Source organism: Toxotes jaculatrix, chromosome 2 (genome assembly GCF_017976425.1).
Source record: "Toxotes jaculatrix isolate fToxJac2 chromosome 2, fToxJac2.pri, whole genome shotgun sequence".
Classification (NCBI taxonomy): domain Eukaryota; kingdom Metazoa; phylum Chordata; class Actinopteri; family Toxotidae; genus Toxotes; species Toxotes jaculatrix.
Window position 1 is genome coordinate 23,239,208 of NC_054395.1, and position 20,055 is coordinate 23,259,262.

Here is a 20,055-nt window from a genome sequence, read left to right on the forward strand (position 1 = left end):
AAGGATATAAACTGAAGTAAATCAGAGTCGAGGAGCAGCGGTGCGTGTGAACAGTGATCCCCTCATTTTTTGATCTTCAAATGTGGTCTTATAGTATTTATACTCAGTGAATTCTAAGAGAAGAAAATTGCCTGTTTTATTACATCTAGTGTCGGCTTGTACTCAAAGCAGATGTTGCACCGTCAAGTCATTTTAAAGTGGCCTCGAGCTATTATTACAAAAACCAGATACAATAATTTTTCTTTCATTTCTTTTTATGGTCACTTCTTTTTAAACAGTTTGTCCTCTCTGTGAGTTTAGTTAGCTGCTGCAGATTCATTGTTGTGTTGCTGTAGTATGGTGCTGTGTGCTGCGAGTTTGGTTTCCTCTACCTTCTTGGAAAGGATGACTCATGCAAACGCCTGTTTCCTTTTTTGAATATGTAAATGCATGTTTGATGGCAGCCTACAGCAGACACACCCTGGATGGCTGGATGAGTTTTAGTTTTAGACCTGCTTGGCCTATTTCTGCCCTGAGCCAGACGCTTTCCCTCTGCTTTTCTTCATCCTCCACCCCCTCTTATGCCTCTCTGAAGTGTGAAGTTTGAAGCAGCAGGCTGTGTGCTATGATAGTGGTAATTGGTCTAAAGATGGAAAGTTCACTCTCACTTTGTCACTGAACTAAGAAGCAATTTGTTTTCATTGAGTGTTTTTTTTTTAGCACGGCCAGTTAAGAACAATATAACATCAAAGCACAATTTAACGGCGCAGAAAAGGGGGTGTGGACGATGGTGACAGTGGAGAGACTGGCACTTTTTGTCCCGGCTGAAAAGCAACACTCTGTCTCGTACAAGTTCATTTTAGATGGCGCGAGGTAGCTGAGAATGGCTCCCCTCTTTGGTACCCCCTCGTCTGTGGAGGCGAGCTTTGGACTCTGAGTTTTTTATTAGCCTATGTGGTCTGATTTGTTTAAGAGGAGGCAAGGTGCCAAGATGTGGCTCGGCTCCTATTTTGCTCCAGTGTGAGTGCTGGATTTGTTGGAGGGGGGGACTGGGTGAAGCAAAACTAAAGCAGAGTCACCCAAAGTACACACACGCACACTTACACACAATGTACTTTTATGCGTTCTTCACTGTGCTGTTGTGTATGCTGGCTAGTGCACACAATTTCCCTTATTCACATCCTTTACAGAAGACAGATGCATAGAGAGAAAAATCCTGTTATAGAAAAAAGAGACGGGGGTGAAGAGAGGGGAAAGAATAAAGCTCACAAAGAACAAACTTGTGGATCTGCTTGAATTTCATTTGGCTATCTATCAGTCGCCTAAAGACATTTCTTAAAGGCGCAGATCCTTTTGGCTGGATATGAATGTTTTTTCAAAGGGTGTGTCTATTATCACCTGTTGGGTTTTAGACTGCAGGTGTTAGTATATTCAAATTAAGCTCAATTTAACATGCACAGGGTTGGTTTTGGAAAGCCTGTTCCGTTTTGGATCTGGTTCCTGTTTGGTGAAATACCTAGCTTTGCAAAGCTCAAACACCAACAAATTTCTTATCAAGAAAAAACTAATGAAGGAAAAATCATTAAGATAGTGTAGCCTGACCAATATTGGATTTTTTTTTAGGCTGATACCGATACTGATAATTGGAACAATGATATATTAACTGATATACATGCACTCATACCCTTATCCAGGTATCAGTAAGCTTATATCAGTCTATCTCCAGTCTATCTCTACTTCTCAGTTGTAGTCATTCCTCGCGTCACTTTACTGGTTCAAATTAAAGATCAGCAGCGGCTGATTGTATCAGCAGGAGCTAATTATTTAGTTCATTTTGTAACTTGATGGAAGACCAAATTGAAACATCAGCTTTTGTCGGGTTAATGGGTTAATCACATCACGTCAGTTTTAGGAGTCCGAATCTAAACTTGGATTCACATCATATATATAATTGAAGCTGGTCCATTTAATAGGTCTAAACTTGGGTCTTTAATACATGGTTCAGATAACTCACAGAAAACTGAGCTGTACAAAGTCTGTGATGGGTCCATTTAATCAACATTTGCTACCTTCTGTTCTTCGTCTCATTGACTCTGTGGTCATTAACTAGACCGTCATTTAAGAGTCAACAAGAGGATCTGATACTGGATTCAGATTCAGTAAAATGCCACTGACCCCAAACCCCAGGCGTTCAGGCCTAATGCTGGGTTTGCAACCAAAAAGAAGAGCTGTATTTGGCTTTGGTGGCAGTTCGATGTGCAGGCTGACTGAAGCAGAGCTGAATAAAATTTTCCCAAAGCCTTGCTTTCCACCTTCCAGTAAAGTTTTGCCTGCAACTGGTCAACAACAGTCTCCTAGTCTGTATGAGCCTGCATGGTCCAAGTTCGGCTGTGCTTAGGCAGACATAAGCAGTGCATGAAAAAACAAAGTTCTTTCATTTATTTAACCGGTGTCAGTCCATTGGTTTGGCGTGGTGCCAGCGCCAAACCAGAGGGCTCTGGCATAAATTTGAACCTGGCTTAACCTTTGTTGTAGTGCAGCATCATCTGGTGCTACATTGACCAATCGCACATTCCTGGTTTATTACTTTGCAATGTAAACACTCTATTACATCTGTTGGTTGGTTTTCACAGGTCCATTTCAGATCAGGAACTAGTTTAGAGTTTAGACCGGATCCTCTGCTTGACAGACATTACTCAGCAACTGATTAGTGCCATACACATCCAGACTGAAATGGACTTTGTAACCAAAAGAAAAATGTTGTCTCTCTCACAAACAGCAATGTTCACAGTTAGTCGGCACATGGCTATCAGTGTTCTTCCTGGTTCAGCTGAAGGTGATAGGTGTGTGTGTGTGTGTGTGTCTGTGTGCGTGTGTGTGTGTGTGTGTGAGTTCACTATCTTAATCTTAACAGAAACTCTTACAACACAATACAGTGGCAGAGGGCAGGTCAATGTAGAACCCCCATTGATGGGTTGTTGAGCCCAGAAGGAAAACTGGAGAACTCAGGTTGCTCTTTCGTTGTTATTCATTCCAATCATGACTTTTGGCTACTTTTGACTACTGAGAAACTGCAATACAGTGAAAGAATTGGTAAAGGAGATGATGCTGATCAAACACAGACATCTTTCCCGTTCCACGATGCATGATTTTGTGCTGCCATATTAAGTTGAATACTAATGAGCAGGTTTAAAGTTTCAACTGCATTAAAAGGCAACTGTTAGGAACAAAGAAGAGGCCCAGTAAACATTGATTCACCAGCTATGAGTTGTGCAATATCAATCTGAAAAGAGGAAGAAATCTCAAAAGTCACAACAAGCTAACCGCTGAGTTAAATCAGCAGCTCTGATAGTCTCTTATGCTCGTATGGCTTTGAAATGCAGAATAGTCACTGAGAGCAGATCAGTGCCTTTTATATCATGATATATTCATGAAACTGTGAACTCTGGCTGCATTTGTATTGACACTTTAAACTCTGTAGCTTTAACAGGAGGAAGATGCTGTTATGTAAGACATTTATTGTGTTGCTCAAGTGCATTGATGAAAAACAAGGGCACAAACATTCATACAGTGAAAAGATGGTGGCTTGTTTAGATCTCGGGTGACGAGTTACTGAATAGCGGGAGGAGATAAACAGAAATGTGTTGAGAGGTGGAGAGCGGAGTGTAAAAAGGCATCAACAACTGCGAATTCAACATTTCTCCGCTGACCCAACCTCTGCACCTTCATCTTCTCATTCACACTGCTTTCATATTTAAGGTTTTACGCCAGTATGAGCAGCGCCACGTGCTGTTAACTACATTACATTCACTCTGGTTTTCACAGCTGTGTCAAAGTGAGCACAAAGAGCGGTAATGATTGCTCTGAAGGTTCTCTTGTCCCTGCTCGTGGATGCCGCAGAGAGCTGCTTTTTAGTTTTCCCCAACTTTTGCACAAAAAAATAGAGTCAGTGACTCTTTGTCACAGCTGAGCTATTAATTCTTGCTGCTTAAGCAGTTGCTCTCTGGCTCTATTTTTCTCCCCTTTCAATTAATAGGAAACACATTGGTTCAAGGAGGGTCTTTGTTGGTGTGTGAGAGTCCATACATCACCTAAACTAGAGCATGCTGCCCTCCTCCTCCTCCTCCTCCTCCTCCTCGTCCTCCATCCCAACACACATGCTCACACACACACACACATACATACAACAACAGTCTCCCATCTGCTCCTAATCATGGGTGCAGCCAGCGGTCAGGTTGCTGACGGTGAATGGTGCACAGGCACATGCAAGCACACACACGCGCGTAAACATACACAACATAGGCACGCTAGGTATGAGGTCAGTCACACATACACTCTCACACACACACACACAGACACACACAAAACCCGAAATGAGAAACGTGCGCTCTCACGCGATGCTTTCACACATCCTCCTTATGAAAATGAAAGTAAACCTACTTTCTGTCTCTTTCTCTCTCACATGCACAGAAGTTTGCACAGCTCTTCCTATTAGGACATTGCACTGACTTGCATTCATTATTGGCACCTAAACCATAGCCCCAACCTTAACCTAACATTAATTCACACTTTACCCCAAACCTTAACCAGGACCTCTGAAAATACATTTTGCCTCATTAGGACTGGGCTTTGGTCCCCATGAGGACTACTGTTCCCAACAAGGTTGGTATTTATACTGGAAAAGATCCCAACGAGGTAACAAGCGTGTATATACACATGCGCACACACACAAACACACAGTGACAGCTGAACATGAGACATCCTGGCGGCGTGCTTCACTGATGACAGGGTGTCATGGAAACGCCCAGGGCTCTCCATGGTTACGCACTCTTTACCCCCCACAGGATACTCTCTTATGATTGTTCAGACAGAACACTTGAACTACTACAACAACTCAGCGTGTCCAAAACACACACACACACATTGTTTCTTATCAGGATCTAAATGGACACAAATTAGCCTATTGTGTGCTTTTGGGATTACAGCGATGATTCAGCCTAATAGTCTGTTTTCGTACTCTTGCTCCAAGTCTATAAAGCATGAGAGATATTTGCCAAGACAGACTAGACATTTAAATCCAGCTGTATGGATCTGGAGTGCACATTTAGTGAAAAAGATGTGGAAGCCCTGTCTTTTACCTTTTATAGTTAGAGAGACTGGCTGAATTGTGGATTGCACGCTGTCGTCACTTTCAGGTTTCGACCGGTTGGTTTCCTGTAAAACTTGTGGTTCAACATCCCTTTTCATATGTGTGGGTGGGTATATATGTGTGTGTGTGTGTGTGTGTGTGTGTGACTGGTCTGGCTGTGGGAGTGAGCTGTGTGTTAATGCAAATGCACAGGAGCAACGATATGTTTGCTCTGTACGCGTGCACCCGTAATGAAGACAAAGGCACATAGCGAGGCACGGCTCCCTCACATTTCCTTCTGCTCATTAAGCCGTTAATGCAGTTTCCTGTGCATGTGTCTTCAGGCCTCTGATTAATAATGCCGCTTGTTATTCATTAATATCACCATAATGAACGTGCACTGTTGAGCATGATTGTTGAACTTTTTTTCTTTTCTTTTTTTTTTCTTTTCTCCAGACTCCATTGACCAGCCCACATCGGACCACACCCCCAGACTGAAGGGGAAGGGGGGGATCTGATCGTCTGATCATCATCTCGGCGCTGTCACAAGGTGGGCTAACATCCCATATGGTTGGCATGGTAACGGCCTGCTGGGTTTAGGTTGAGCGGTTTGCCAGAGACAGTTTCTTGTTGTTGCCACATTCTTGCAACATCCTCCTGACCTGAACGCAGAGAGAACAATGTGTGTTTTCCAAAGCAAATGTTTTATGGAGGTGTTTTGTATTTGAGGTTTGGATTCTAGATTTTGGAAGATGGAATAGTTTTTGGAGAAAGAGTGGCAGCGGCGGCGGCAGCGGCAACAAGAGGGAAACAAAAAGGGGTTGAGCGAGTGATTTTCAGGCAGATGAGAAAATGAAGGGTGGGAAGGCAGCAGGGAGACAGGAGGAGAAGTCAAATTATTCTTTGTGCTCTACCTGCCACAGAGGCTGAAAGAGAGCATTAATCTTTTACTCCTGTCTGCAGGTGACAACAACAACACACACACACACACATACACAGATGTACCCACACTTAACCACACTCTCTCTTTCGTTCACGTGAATTCTCACACATGCTTCTGCATACATGCTGGTGTTGCACAGATGGCAGGAGTGAGTGGTATAGGTAGTGAGGTTGCTAAGAGAGGGGAGGAGAGAGAGTCCAAGTCCAGACAGAGGAGATACTGGACATGAACAGGAAGAAAACCAGGGAGGATGAGGAGGGAGAGGTAGCTTTGTATAAAGTGGTAAACTTTTTTTTAAAAAGTGGAAGCAGTTAGTTCTGCTGTTCAAGGTCCATTCATTCTTTTGCTTAGATAATGTCACGTGACTGGCAGTTGGAACCTTTCTTGAATGCTTGAATGGGCATAAAACTCTCCTGGTTGAATCGTTAGTGCAACAGTTGAGCAAGGTTAGAAGGTTAGAAAACATCTGGTTCTTCAAGTCAAAGGTACAAGCCTGTGGACATATATTCAGAAATAAGGAGAATCTTAGCAGTTTGGTGGCCATTAACGGAGGGCTGACCTCAACAGTTACACTTGCAGTGTTTTAATTTGCAGTTGCAATGACAGAGCAGTTTGAATTTGCTTCAAACTGCTCAAATTCATGCCTTCGCGTCCAGCTGAGGCTTATGAATACCGTTGTATACCGATCATCCACTGGACTAGAAATGGTTAAAAATGTTAAATGAAAAATGAAAATTCTCTTTTTCCAGCTTCTAAAATGTGATATTTGAATATATCAGCTTGGGCTCTGGGAAGTTGTGATGGGCATTTGTCACAGTTTTAATGATAATAATCAGATAAATCGATATTGCAGACATACCATCCTCTATGCCAAACTAACTGATGATGGTCATAAAATAAACGTATTTTATAATATAAAAGTACATTAATTCATCCAAAGGTCTCTGTTATATTGTTATTTATTTGGCATTTCATATTGTTACTTATACATCTCTGGGTGATCTGGAGATGCAACTGCAGTTTAATTATTTGAGACAAAGACATTAAAATTCTCTAGAATATTCAGTGTGGATCAGACATCGAACTGGGAGCCAATTTCTTCTTCATCCAGTATGAACCAGTCAAGACTGACCATGGCTTGAGTAGTCTAAGCAAAGCAGCTGCAGCTCTTGCCATGTTACTGGTGTGATTTTACATGGCCAGACCAGGGCCGTGTGCCTCTGTTTTGTCAACAGAGATTATGAAAGAGCGGCTGGCAGGCAGGCAGGCGGGTGGGCAGGCGGGCGGGCAGAGGGGGAGGCGACAGTGGGGCTATTTGCATCACCCAGCCTGAGCACACCCGCCCTGCTAACTCTGTCACCTTCCCTCCCCCTCCCTCTCTCCCTTCCTCTCTACGCCTCCCTTTTGTCGCCAGCAACCTGCCCAGACCGTCCAGCCAGCTTCACGGTCTTATCCTCCCCAAAAAAAGAAAGAACGGAAACAGAGGCGCTTGTCAAACGTACACACAGGAATTTTGATGGCAGCCAGTGCCACAGTTTTGCCATCTCAGCATTTGAGAGGTGGTTAATGAGCATGCCTGCCCAGCCGCTGCTCCACACAGACAACAGGCACCATTTTTAGCTTTTCATTTAAATTTACAAAACTTTCTGTGTTAACCTTGAAGCTCTCTAGCCCATCCCTCCTCTCCCTCTAGCTCTCTAGCAACAACAAACCGTGAGAGCTTCACTTCGACCCTGACCGAAGCTATAACATTGACTGAATCTACTCTGGGGAATCCCAGGTTGTTTCTGATGATGTTTAGACAGGAATAAAACAGCCTGCGTACAGACTAGGTACGACACAGATTATAGATAGGCCTAGTTAATGTTTTTTCTTGTTCATTTTTTCCCATGCAGTCGTCATCTGCCCCCGGTAACTCTTTCCGACACATTCTTGTTTGTTGCATTGTTTTTTTCCCCCTCTGCTGTGACTCACACTGTCGTGGGAGGTCTGTCGTCTCTCCACTTTGTTTTCTGTTTTCCCGAATCTAATTTTTTGCTTTAGGTTTTTAGCTGTTGTTCAGCCATTTTAAGTCTGTTCCCTCAGAGTCTGTGAGTGCAACTCACCAGTGTTCTTGAAGCACTCCTCATCTTATTGCAAAGATTTTTAATGTGTACAGTGAAGCACAACAAAAAACATGCACATTTCCACAATGTGCAGTCATTGCAAAGCCATAATTGTGAAAGTTGTCAAGAATTTGGTGTTAAATTAAAGGTAAGTTCACAACTGTCTGCAAAAACTTTGTCCCTCCTCTTGAAAATTTAAAACAGAATTAGTGTAGTGTTCACATTTTGTAAAATAAATATTATCTGATTGATATCCATGAAATGAATAGCTGATATCGAATGTTTAATTTACAAACTCTACAACCTTTTTCAGGGTTATTGTTAGCAACGACAAAATCTCTGTGCAAACTTAATTTTCTTTTGCTATGATAAAACATTTTGTGATTATTCCAATAAAGAACTGAAACTAAACAGAAAACCTAGAGGCTGAAATGTCACATGTGCCCCATTTACACAAAACAGACAATGTAATAAAAATGTTGTTATTCTGAGCGTTACCAGTAGTGAGGCTAAAATGAGGCTAAGAAACTTCAAGAAAATAAAATCAGTTTAACAAATTCTGTAATACTGTGAATTGGCTGATTTTGCATATTGAGGAGATTCTTCTCATGTCAGTTTAATCTGTGAACATGACTTTTCCCCATGTGGGGCAAAAGAGGATGAAAGAGAAAACTTCTTATGCAGCCACAATAATAACCCAAGGAGCACACTCTTTCTCATCCATGCCAACTACATGGAGGAAATCATAATATCCAGTAAAATGCTTTACATATACAGCATATGATCACATAGGAATAAATTTTAATTAAAAAGGCTTTAGATTCATATCTTGATGTTTCTTGTGTGCATGAGGAAACATTGGCCTGATTCAGAAAGATCAAGGGTTCAGCAAGATATACTCAGATTCATCTTCAGGGCACTATAAATGTGAAGCCTGGCCTTTAGTTTTTGAGATACCTCAACAAAGTGTTGGTTAAGGGGATATTCTGTCAGCCAGTGAGTCAGAATTAGATCTCCTACAAGTCAGTTTACCATCTCACGTCCTGTAGCATGTGAACTTAACTGGGGTTGGATTGCATGCTTTTCTACTTTATGAGGTGAGCTGTTTCCTCTGGTTTTACCATAAAATCTGTGGTTCCTGGTGAGCAGTGCTCCCACTGGGCTCCGGGGTCACTGGCAGGTTGCTGTCCTGTAGCAGACCTCTGGAGTTTAGCTTCACCCCAGGTGATGCCACAGCAGTGTTGACCTGAGCGATCCTCCTCTCACACCCTTCTAATGACCCGGAAAATATGTGGGTCAACTGTCAGCGTGACGGGGGTGACCCCTTAAAATCACTCAGGTCAAGATCAGGGTTGAGAACCAGGCCAAACTTTATCCTGCTCGGTGTGAAAGTTCAGCGCTGCTTACCTGCATTGATGCACTCACCTGTACCTGTCAGCCTTCCTGTGCTCAGGCCTAAAATGTTTGGGGGTTGTTTTTGTTGGATGCTCGGCCATCCCACAAAAACTCCTGATTATACTGCTGCATAAACTTCACCATAGCCCGAGGCACATCGCAGCTTCTTCCACCAAATATGGAGCATAGCATTATTTCAGGTAGAGAGATGGAGTTGCACCCACGTTACATGATTGGCATTAGCTGCTTCATCCATGCTTCACCATCAGCTGGTTGGCTAGCAAATGACTGGTAAAATCCAATCATATACATACATACAGGCTTTTTTTTTTTTAATATCCAGCATTTCTATCCAAGTTTTCTTTAACTGTAATTCAAAATGTGCATGAGCCCAGGTGCAGAAAACCTAGCTTACTGTTTGCTTTTTGCTCTGGACTCACTCTCTCACATCTACTCCATCTCAGTCTCTCTCCCTTAAATTGCCATGTTCTTGCCCATCTCTCCTCTCCCTCTTGCTGCCCTCCATACTGCCATCACCGTCTCCCATTTCCCTCTTTACGTGTCTCATTCCCTCTGCCCCCTGCTGCTGTATTGTACCCACCGCAGCCCCGCTGCCTCTGTGCCACCAGGCCCCACTGCCTGTGGCGTGTAATTGACTTTCTCCCTGCACTGGAAAAGCGGGCGGCCCGCGCCAGGCTGGAGGTGACCCATTTCCCTGGGGCATTCAGCAGCCTCCTAATCAACCATTCTCTGGGGCCGCCTCATTCACTCCGCAATTAGAGCAACTCCCCCTTTGAGAACTCCATCAATAGGCAGGCGGGCGGGCGGGCTCGATCTGCAGAGGAGCAAAGATGGAGTTTCGCTCAAACACTTTGCTTTGGCTCTTTGAGTTCTGAACCCTCCGACTTTGTACATTCCCCTCTCTGCTTTTTACGTCGTCTCCCTTGTGGTAGGTTTCATCAGACAACAGCAAGCGGGGGTTTTGTCTAATGATGAGCAGCAGACGAGGAGGCAGGTAGACGGGCACACGGGGAGGCAGACAGGAGGATAGGCAAGAAGAGATACAGGTAGGCAACCAGACAAAGGCAACGAGACAGACAGACAGTCAGATGGGAGGGACTCAAGGGAGGGATTAAAAGAGAAATTTGAAAGAAACTCAAAGCAGGAGGGATTGAGCAAGAGGATCGGCACATGTTCAGAGCATCTCTCGCTTTTAGAAGAAGATTCATGAGTATTCCCCGTTGTTGTCTTGCAAGAGAATACGCTTGTGTTTCACCTGGTCTTGGAAGACATGCATAAAAGCAGCCTTCGCATTGATTCTTTCTCAATAAGAAGGTGTATTTACCGCTTGTTTCGGCCGGATATGATCTTGTTGCGAGCCAAGAGCGCACAACTGAAGATTAGAACATTCCTTGTCCAAGGACAACAAAACAAACGCAATCAGACGTTTTCGTGCTCTGCTCTGATCCCACAAGAAGGAGCCTGAGATGATGGTGCACGATGATTAAATAACAGGCCGGCATCTCTCCCCTGCCGTTGGCCTGATTTGCTATGCAGGAGAGGCAGTGCTCTGGTCAGAGGATAACCATGTAATCAATGGAATGAAAAAGCCGCTCTGGCTGTGAAGGTTAAGAGGGGTACTGGAGGCTTTCAGCCCACTCTGTGTGCCACACATGCATTCAAAACACACACCAGACAGTCTGAATGTTACATCTCCTCCTCTAATTCCTCCTCCTCTCACCTGTTCCCCTTCCCCCCTGTCTTTCTTTGACATGCCTTTATCTCTCTTTCTCTTGGCTCACTCCCTCCCACTGCCTCCGCCTCTTTTCGCTCTGATCCCCCCCCCGGTATTTTTTCTTCCTCTGCATTTTCTCTTTATATTCTCTGTCTCCCACTATATTTGTGCTCTCTCTACCCGTCATTTACTTTCCTCTCTTCCCTCCCTCCCTCCATCCTCTTTTCCCTCCCACCCTCCTACCTTTCCCCAGTGTCAGCTGCTGTCACTGTGGCAAAGAAAGTGACCAATCAGAGCTCACTTCACAACACCGGCTTCTCCCTCCCTCCCTTATTCCTTCCGTTCCTTCCCTCTATTCCCTTCTCTTCCTCCTCCTCTTCCTCCTCCTCTTCGCCTCCTTTCGTCCCATCTGCCTCTCTTCCCCGCAACCTTTAACAGCTCACTTCCTGGAGACGAAATGTGATGCATTATGGGAGACAGACGGCTGTCTAACGGGGTTAGTTGTGCAGCGTGGCTTATCATCAGAGACACTGCTAATCCTGTGTGTGGATGCGTGTGTGGATGTACCATATGAGCTAATGAACTCATACATGCACAGGCCCACACACACACACACAAACAGAACACAACCTCACATGCTTACTCTCATTTTCTCCAAAGAGAAGGAGGAGGAGGAGGCAGACGAGACATGTTTATGTTTGTCAGACTCTGCCAGGAGAATATGATTTGCATGATGTAAGCATATTTTACTCTGCTGTGTACTGTTTTGCACTGTATCCACTTTACAACCTGCCTTTGTACTGGTTATTTTTGCTGAGTTCAAAAGGAAGATTCCCATGTCTTCTTCCTTTCACAATTACCTATATAATAAGAGCTAAAAGGCTAATAGGGACGATATAATCCCTCCCCTATCTGTATTAAAGCCCTATTCACACCTGTGAATCTGTTTGCTTCTTCCTTTCAGGTGCTGATATGTGTACACGATGAGTGGATTGGGGGAGAACTCCATGGAGCCTCTGAGCTCAGAAAACCGGAAACGCAAGCTCTCCACTTGTGACACTCCTGGTCTGGGGTGAGTGTGTCTGATAAGCACAAGAAAGGGGAAATGGAGGAAAGTGGGCTACTGAGTCAGTGGTTTCTGTAGCCTGGGCCACGTGGCTCCTTTTGTTGATATAGGCCGTGATGAGGGAGGACCACACTGTGTGCAAAACATATAAGAAGATTTTTTTTATGTAGCTTTGGAAGAAAAAGCACTTTTTAAGATGAATTTCACAATTTACACACTGACTCCAAACCACAAATTCAATTAAGTAGAGAACATTTTGATCCCAGTTGGGTGAAAAAAAGTGGGACTGCAACAGAAACAATATACGCACGACATCAGCCACACGACAACAGCCACATGACAACAGCCTCATACTATGCAAAATAGCATAGGTTGTATGTGTAGTAATTTAGAAAGAAAGTTTCACATTTTGGGAAATACACATATATTCACTTTCATGCCAAGAGTAAGATCAGAATGCTGATATCACTCTCAGGTCTATACTCTAAATATGAAGCTGGAGCCAGCAGCCCATTAGCTTAGCTTAGCTTAGCATAGTGACTGAAAAGAACCAGTCTGGTTCTGTCCAAAGTACCAGAACATCTAAAGCTCTCCAATAAAAACATTATATCTTGTTTATTTAAACCATGCACAAATACAAGGAGAAGAATGAAAAGTCAAAGTATCTCTTGGTACGAGACACTGAGCCAAGACATCAGTCCAGCACATAACCCACACAAAAAACATGATTTGTCACCAGTCTAGCTGTTTCCCAGACTTGAGCACTATATCGACCTTCTCATCTAACTCTCAGCAAGAAAGCATATAAGTGTATTTTCCAAAACTACTCCTTTAAGATGCATAATACAGGAAGCTCGTTTCAGTAATGTTCAGTTACTGCTATCAGTAAATGACAGCAAGGTGCAGCTCTCAAACATACAGTCATGCTGGAAAATGCTCCAACCAATTGCTCCAATTAAAACCAATGCCGCCTTTTCTACTGGGAAATTTTTGGTTGTCCCATAGAGCAACAAGTTGCCGTGCTTTTTCAAATGAACAACTTTCTGTCTACTTCATCGTCACTCTGAATTGTTTTCGAACATGAAAACACTACTGTCAGTTTGAGAAAAGTGGAGTAGCATTAGCTTAGCTTTAATCTCTGCACGTTGGCCCCTGCAGGTGTGAGAGGAAGCGTCGGGAGCAGGAGAGCAAATACATAGAGGAGCTGGCAGAGCTGATCTCTGCCAACCTCAGCGACATCGACAGTTTCAACGTCAAACCAGACAAATGTGCCATCCTCAAAGAGACGGTGCGCCAGATCCGACAGATCAAAGAGCAGGGTGAGTGGACACAGTTGTCTGAAAACCTGAAGGCTACTGAAGGCTGGAGCCAGACAGGTGCACTGCACGTAGGGAAACGTACGGTAAGATGTTGAGGAGAGAGAGGAAGCGAGGGAAGAGACAGCTTGGGCTCATATAGACATACACACAAGTTTGCGCTGCAATCCTTGTTAGTACATTCCACTGGTTTTCATTCATTGTTGACAGCCTAACCCAAACTCTTAACCTTAACCATAACCAATTAATCCCTAACACTAATCTTAACCTAACCTCAATTCACACCTTACCCCTAACCTTCATCAGGACCTCAGAAATGACGTTTTGCGTGATTAGGACCAGGCTTTGGTTGCCTTGAGGAGTAATGGTTCCGACAAGGTCTGTGTTTATACCGGAAAAAAAGGTCCCAAAGAAGTAACAAAAACACATACACACACACACACACACACACACACACACACACACACACATGCCTCAGAGCCCAGGTGCAAGGACAAATCAGTCATTCATCTCCCACAAATTTCACAGCCTCAACTGTTTATGTTTGGGAGGAAACATTGGCAATGCTTTGTGAACCTGTCATTCGTGTGTGTGTGTGTGTGCACTTGTGTGTGTGTGTGCGTGCATGTGTATTATGGTCATGCACAGCTGTGCGCTGGCCTCACCGGGGGCTGTTTAATTGGACGTTTGCAGGTAATCACATGCCCATCCATTCTGCTGAACTGCCAAATTATTAGTTCTGTTACAGCTGCTGTTGTCATAGTTCTGTCTCCATTATGCAGCGGTCATTTGTGCAGTGAACACTTTAAAAAGCTGCGGGCTGAGACGTTTGCTCTGCAGATGCACCGTCAGTGCAGAACGGACATTTTTAACTCTTGCGTCCGGACTTGTGTCAGTTTAGATATTTCCGTTCAAGGTGAATTTCTGGAGATCGGGGGAGTGGGGGGGGGGGGGGGGGGGGGGGGGGGCGGTGGTGAATTTTGTTCTTGTGTTTCTGCTCGGCTCAGTCAGTGTCTGCCACCTCGACAGGAAGGGGAAGAGGCTACAGCTGGCCCTGATTGGCTGCTGACAGGTTGCCATAGTTACAGGAAGTGAAGACATAATGACACTGGCGTTTAGACTCGTCTCTCGCTTTCTACCTGTTCCTCTTCTCCTCTTCTCACTTTCAGTTGTGCTTTCTGCCAGTCTTCGTTTTGTTCTTTTCTCCACAGTCATTCCTGTTCTTCATCTCACTTGGATTTAATGTACCCTGCTCTTGCATCCTGCTCCTCCTCCTCTGCTTCCCTGCTTTTTTCCCCCCCTCATGTCTCATCTGTATTGCAGCACAATGAGTTGCAGCATCTTCAGGTCTGCCCCCAGCATCTTAAGATATTGAGAGAACCGATGGAGTGCAGCCTCTCTCTTTCTGTCTCTCTCTCTCACACTCTTGTTGTCTCATTCTCTCTCCTCTTCCTCTCCCTCTTTCTTTCAGTCCTTCTCTACCTAACTTCACAGAGCCTGGCTGTAGGCAGCAATGGCTCTTTTTTTTTTTCTTTGTGTGGGTATCTGTGCCCCTTGGGAGCTAATCAGATAGAATGATTCCTGTAGCCGAGCAGCCCCCGCCTCTTTCTCAGACCAAGCCCTGTATTAATACAACAGCCCAAACACCAGCCGTTTTCTCCCAGCATCATCTCCATCCACATTGCTCTGTCTCAGCCCCAGTCCTTCCTGTCTCTCTCTCTTTATCTGTCTGTCTTTCTTTCCCACTGTCAGCCTCAGCCCCTCCATTAATTCAGGTGCCTCTGCTCCTGCCCCTGCACCATTACAGCTTCCAGAGCCTCTCTAGCTCTCTCCCGCGCGCTCTCTCTCTCTCTCTCAGCCCCAGCCTACCAGACAGTCCCTCAGAGTCTGACACTGAATATAAAGCATGAGGACGGCTGCTACCTGCTCCACATGCACCCAGCCCTCTACTCCTCCTGACGGGCTCCTCAGAAAAACCTGCCTCCGTCCGTCTCCCTCCTCACCTGTAGTTTTAAATCCCCAAAAAAAAAAAAAGACAAAAAAAAGTGAAGATTGAGAAACGCTGCCCCCTGCTGGTGCAACTAGAGTAGTGCGTGACTGGCTGTTTCTTCTGGTTTCAGGTATCGTTACCTTGCGCTTTATTTGGCTTCTTGAAGTGGCTGCTTGTGTTGTTTTTCAGTAATGTATTTCCTCTCTGTTCCCTCCCTTTCCTCTTCTACAGGAAAAGCTTCATCCAACGATGACGATGTTCAGAAGTCAGACGTGTCCTCAACAGGTCAGGGGGTCATCGACAAGGACCACCTGGGGCCGCTCCTGCTACAGGTGAGTCTGACTTTCCACTCTGCTAAATCGGATGATTCATTGGAGGTTTTCATTGGCCAGCTGACCGGTGGTGACTTCCTGTCGCTGTGCTCCGCTCAGGCTCTGGACGGCTTCCTGTTTGTGGTGAACCGGGAGGGCAGCATCGTGTTTGTGTCGGACAACGTGACACAGTACCTGCAGTACAAACAGGAGGAGCTCATCAACACCAGTGTGTACAACATTCTCCATGAGGACGACAGGGAGGAGTTCCACAAGAACCTGCCCAAGAACAACAGTGAGAAACACACACACACACTCACTTATACACATAAACACACTCGCAGGGAAGCTGCACGTCTGCTCAGACGGTATAAAACAAACTTCGAGAGGTTACAGCAACTCCGTGCACACGTCCGCGTAAACTCACTCAGTTATTTATTCATCCGTTCTTAACTCCTTCTCTCATTATAATGAGGAGCAACTGGGAAGCCTGTTCATGTGCATGAGAGCTTTTCAGAAAGACACAAACACACACACACACACACACCTGACAAAACCCTCGTGCACGGAAGCACCCACCCACTCTGTGCTAAGCAGGCAGAGCGTAGCGCAGCTGTCAGTCACACTCAGTGGTCCAGACAGTGTAAAACAGGCCTGAGCTCTATTCAGATCCCATGGCAGCCATCTGGAAACTACTTACTGCTGAATAATGCACCTCCACACTTTCCTCTACTTAATTCACTGTGTGTTTCCATGTGCATATGTATGTTTTATTTTGTATATTTACGTACCTATGGCAGTGATGAGATTTCAGTTTTTGAACGTTCTGCGTGTGTGTGTGTGTGTGTGTGTGTTTGTGTGTGTGTTTGTGTTTGTGTGTGTGCGTGTAAACCCATGAGCATGTGCACGGAGCACTATTTATAAAGCTGATTAATTATGGATATGTGTGCTCAGCTGAAGCTGCTACTTGATTAACTCTGCAGTAATGTTCCTAAGCAGCGGCGGCTCCGACATGTCATTGACACGTTCTCTCACTTATTCCTCCTCTTCCCCATGCACGCTCCTTTATTCATTCACCCTCTTTATCTTTTAAGACTCATCTTTTATCTACTTTTCCTCCGAGCGTCCCTTGTGCCTCTCTCAACTCACTCTTTCTCAGCTTCATTCATACTTAATATGGCTGCCTACTAAGATGAATATTGTGCTTGTCTGTTTCTCAACCTGCTTCCCTCTGCTCTCCCACCCCTCATTGTGTCTCGCTCTGCTGCTCTGCCTCTTCATTATCTTTTGGACCCATGAATGAAATGCGCTCTCTCTGCACATTCCTGTGGGATGACCGCTGACCACGCCAGCTACAGTTAAATACACACACACTCACACACACACACACAAAAGACCCCACGACACACACGTACGAGTACAGTTACAAAAACAGACACACACTCGTGCACAAAACATGGAGTGAGCTTTTGTTGTTGACCAGTGTGTTTTTTGACCCCTCTGTCTTGCCTCACTGTTGGCTAATTGCGTCTGAGGGGAGATGTCGGCCCCAGAGACTGTGCTGTATTTTCTCTGTCGAGGAGAGAAAGCCAAGGCCTTGTTAAATCACCTCTCGCTATCAGTTCGCCCCTCCCCACCACTAAAATCCTACCCCCTCGACATGTCTCGCCCTCTTGGGTTCTCTCTTGTATCCTCCCTGCACCTGCCAGACAGAAACCTCCAGCCAACTCAAGGCCCCGATAAGGCTTCACACAGACCTTGGAGGACAGTTGGATGTCTCTCTGAAGTTTGCCTCTTCTTTTTTTTTTTCCTCTTCCTCCCTCTCTCCTGTGAAGGTGACCCAGTCTAAATGTGTGTGTGTGTGTATGTGCCTTGATGAGGAGTCAGGGTCTAAATGAGGATAGATGGCTGAGTGTCCCTGGCCTCTGCCCGCCGCAGAGCAGACTGAGAGGGAGAGATATTGGAAATCGACACCTTGGCTACATTAATCCTATGGTCCATTTAGCCAGGGATCTGAACAGCAGGAGAGGCTTCTGCTACTCAGTTTAAGAGGGAAAATTCATGTTGCAGTGTGGTTTGTTTGTTTTGCTTGTTGTCTTATGTGTGTGTGAGGGCGTGTGTGTGTGTGTGTGAGTGAATCCATAGCAGGACAGGGTGTGAGCTGTTTGTGATATTTGATTACAGGCTGTCCATTCATAGTTGCATGTGGTTTTTCAGTCTCAGGAGTTTCATGCTCATTCCATTTTACTCCCAAGTGTAAAGTTCTGTCATCACATCATCATATGTTTGTTTGCGTTTGTGTTTCCTTTCAGTAAATGGGGTGTCGTGGGGAAACGAGGCAACCCGACAGAAGAGTCACACCTTCACTTGTCGGATGCTGGTCAAGTTCGGCCACGTCCACGGCCCCATGGAGGAGGGGCCAGCAGGGCCACGCTACGAGACCATGCAGTGTTTTGCTCTCACCCAGCCCAAGGCCATGATTGAGGAAGGAGAAGGTACGCTGGCATAGTCACACAAATGTACACACTTTTAATTTGTGATTTTAGTGCACTAAAAACAAGTATCCATGTTTTTTTGGCAAATTTCTTTTATTGAAAGAATATTTATGTGATAGACACATAAAAATCAGGGTAGAATTGGATTAATGTCATACTAAAAATACCCGCACACTGACAAAAAAGAATCAATTTACTACATGTGAAAAATGTGACAAAAAAGAGAACTTTTCCCATGATATAGGACTTTACATGTTGACTACATGCATCTGGCACTACTTCAAAAAGACTAAGTTCCAGAGCCCAAACCACCTTTACATTTATTTGTGTAAAATCTGCTCCTGTGCATTTTTCAGTGAAAACCTAAAAAATGTGAGCCTTAAGTACACACAGTGATCATTAAACATTACTGATGCTCCTCTCCTCTCACCTGCAGACCTGCAGTCGTGTATGATCTGTGTGGCCCGTCGTGTGACAGCTACAGAGAGAACGGAGAGTTTCAATACCCGGCATGAGCTCTCAGGTGAGGCGCTGCACACACTAAATCCTCACTAAACAAACAAAGAAGCTCAAACAGGCCATGACGTTCATTTTTTATCCATGAACAGGTTTGACTCATCCTTCTTGTTTGTTTCTTTCCCTCCACTTCTGCCCTCCTTCTGTCCTCACTGGCAGGTAAACTGATCCAGATCGACCAAAACTCTCTGCGAGCGTCGATGCGTCCGGGCTGGGAGGATTTGTTGAGACGTTGCATTCAGATGTTCCTGCAGCACAGTGACGGGCAGCCGTGGTCTCACAAACGCCACTACCATGAGGGTGGGTCACACATAAGCACGCGCATACCTAGAATCAGCAGAACTGCTTCAAACTTAGTGAATTCACCTTGTTAAGCTGTTAAATCCACAGTGAGAGAGCTTGAGGCAAAATCATCAGGATGTCGCTCTATTTAATTACCTGTGTATTCAGTCTTCTATTTTACACTGCTATACTTACAGCTATGAGCAGTGTATTCACTGAATGAAATTATTAGTTTTTAATTTGTTGTTGCTACCTATCTCGGTCAGACTTCACTTCAGAAAGAAACTGAATTTCAATGAGACCTGCTGGATAAATACATAAACACACACCTCATGCATTAGTGTATCAGTATTGATCTCATGAATATGAATGTCTAAGCACTACAACATTGATCCTCATTGTAATCACAGAGTTGGTTTTAACGTAAAGGAAGTGATTGATGACCTTTGTTATCAGACGAGTGTTTCACGGTGTTAATCTGTCGTTTTATCTGTCTGCGCAGCCTTTCTGCAGGGTCACGCCGAGACGCCCCTGTACCGCTTCTCTCTGTCCGATGGCACTCCAGTCACAGCCCAGACCAAGAGCAAACTGTACCGTCATCCCATGAGCAACGAGCCGCAAGGCTTCATCTCCACTCATCTACTACAGAGGTCAGAAAAACTGAAAATCTCCTCATCCTCTATTCAAACACAGCAAAGGATGTGTCATTTGCTGTATTGATTTAAAAAAAAAAGCACTTCCATCATATCTATGCGAGGGAACCCAAGGCATTCATGCTGCACAACTAGCTGAAG

At 44.7% G+C, this 20,055-nt stretch overlaps 1 protein-coding gene across 1 annotated transcript in view; it reads left to right on the forward strand.

The window, feature by feature from the left end:
- Positions 1–20,055, forward strand: part of LOC121192825 (nuclear receptor coactivator 3-like) — a 56,691-nt gene that overhangs the window by 25,780 nt on the left and 10,856 nt on the right. Inside the window, exons 2-10 of the mRNA XM_041054735.1 lie at positions 5,564–5,657; positions 12,250–12,357; positions 13,510–13,670; positions 15,889–15,989; positions 16,089–16,263; positions 18,281–18,463; positions 18,900–18,986; positions 19,139–19,279; positions 19,764–19,911. Coding sequence (XP_040910669.1) covers positions 12,269–12,357; positions 13,510–13,670; positions 15,889–15,989; positions 16,089–16,263; positions 18,281–18,463; positions 18,900–18,986; positions 19,139–19,279; positions 19,764–19,911 — 1,085 coding nt within the window. The 5' untranslated portion in view covers positions 5,564–5,657; positions 12,250–12,268. The remainder of the gene's footprint in view (positions 1–5,563; positions 5,658–12,249; positions 12,358–13,509; positions 13,671–15,888; positions 15,990–16,088; positions 16,264–18,280; positions 18,464–18,899; positions 18,987–19,138; positions 19,280–19,763; positions 19,912–20,055) is intronic.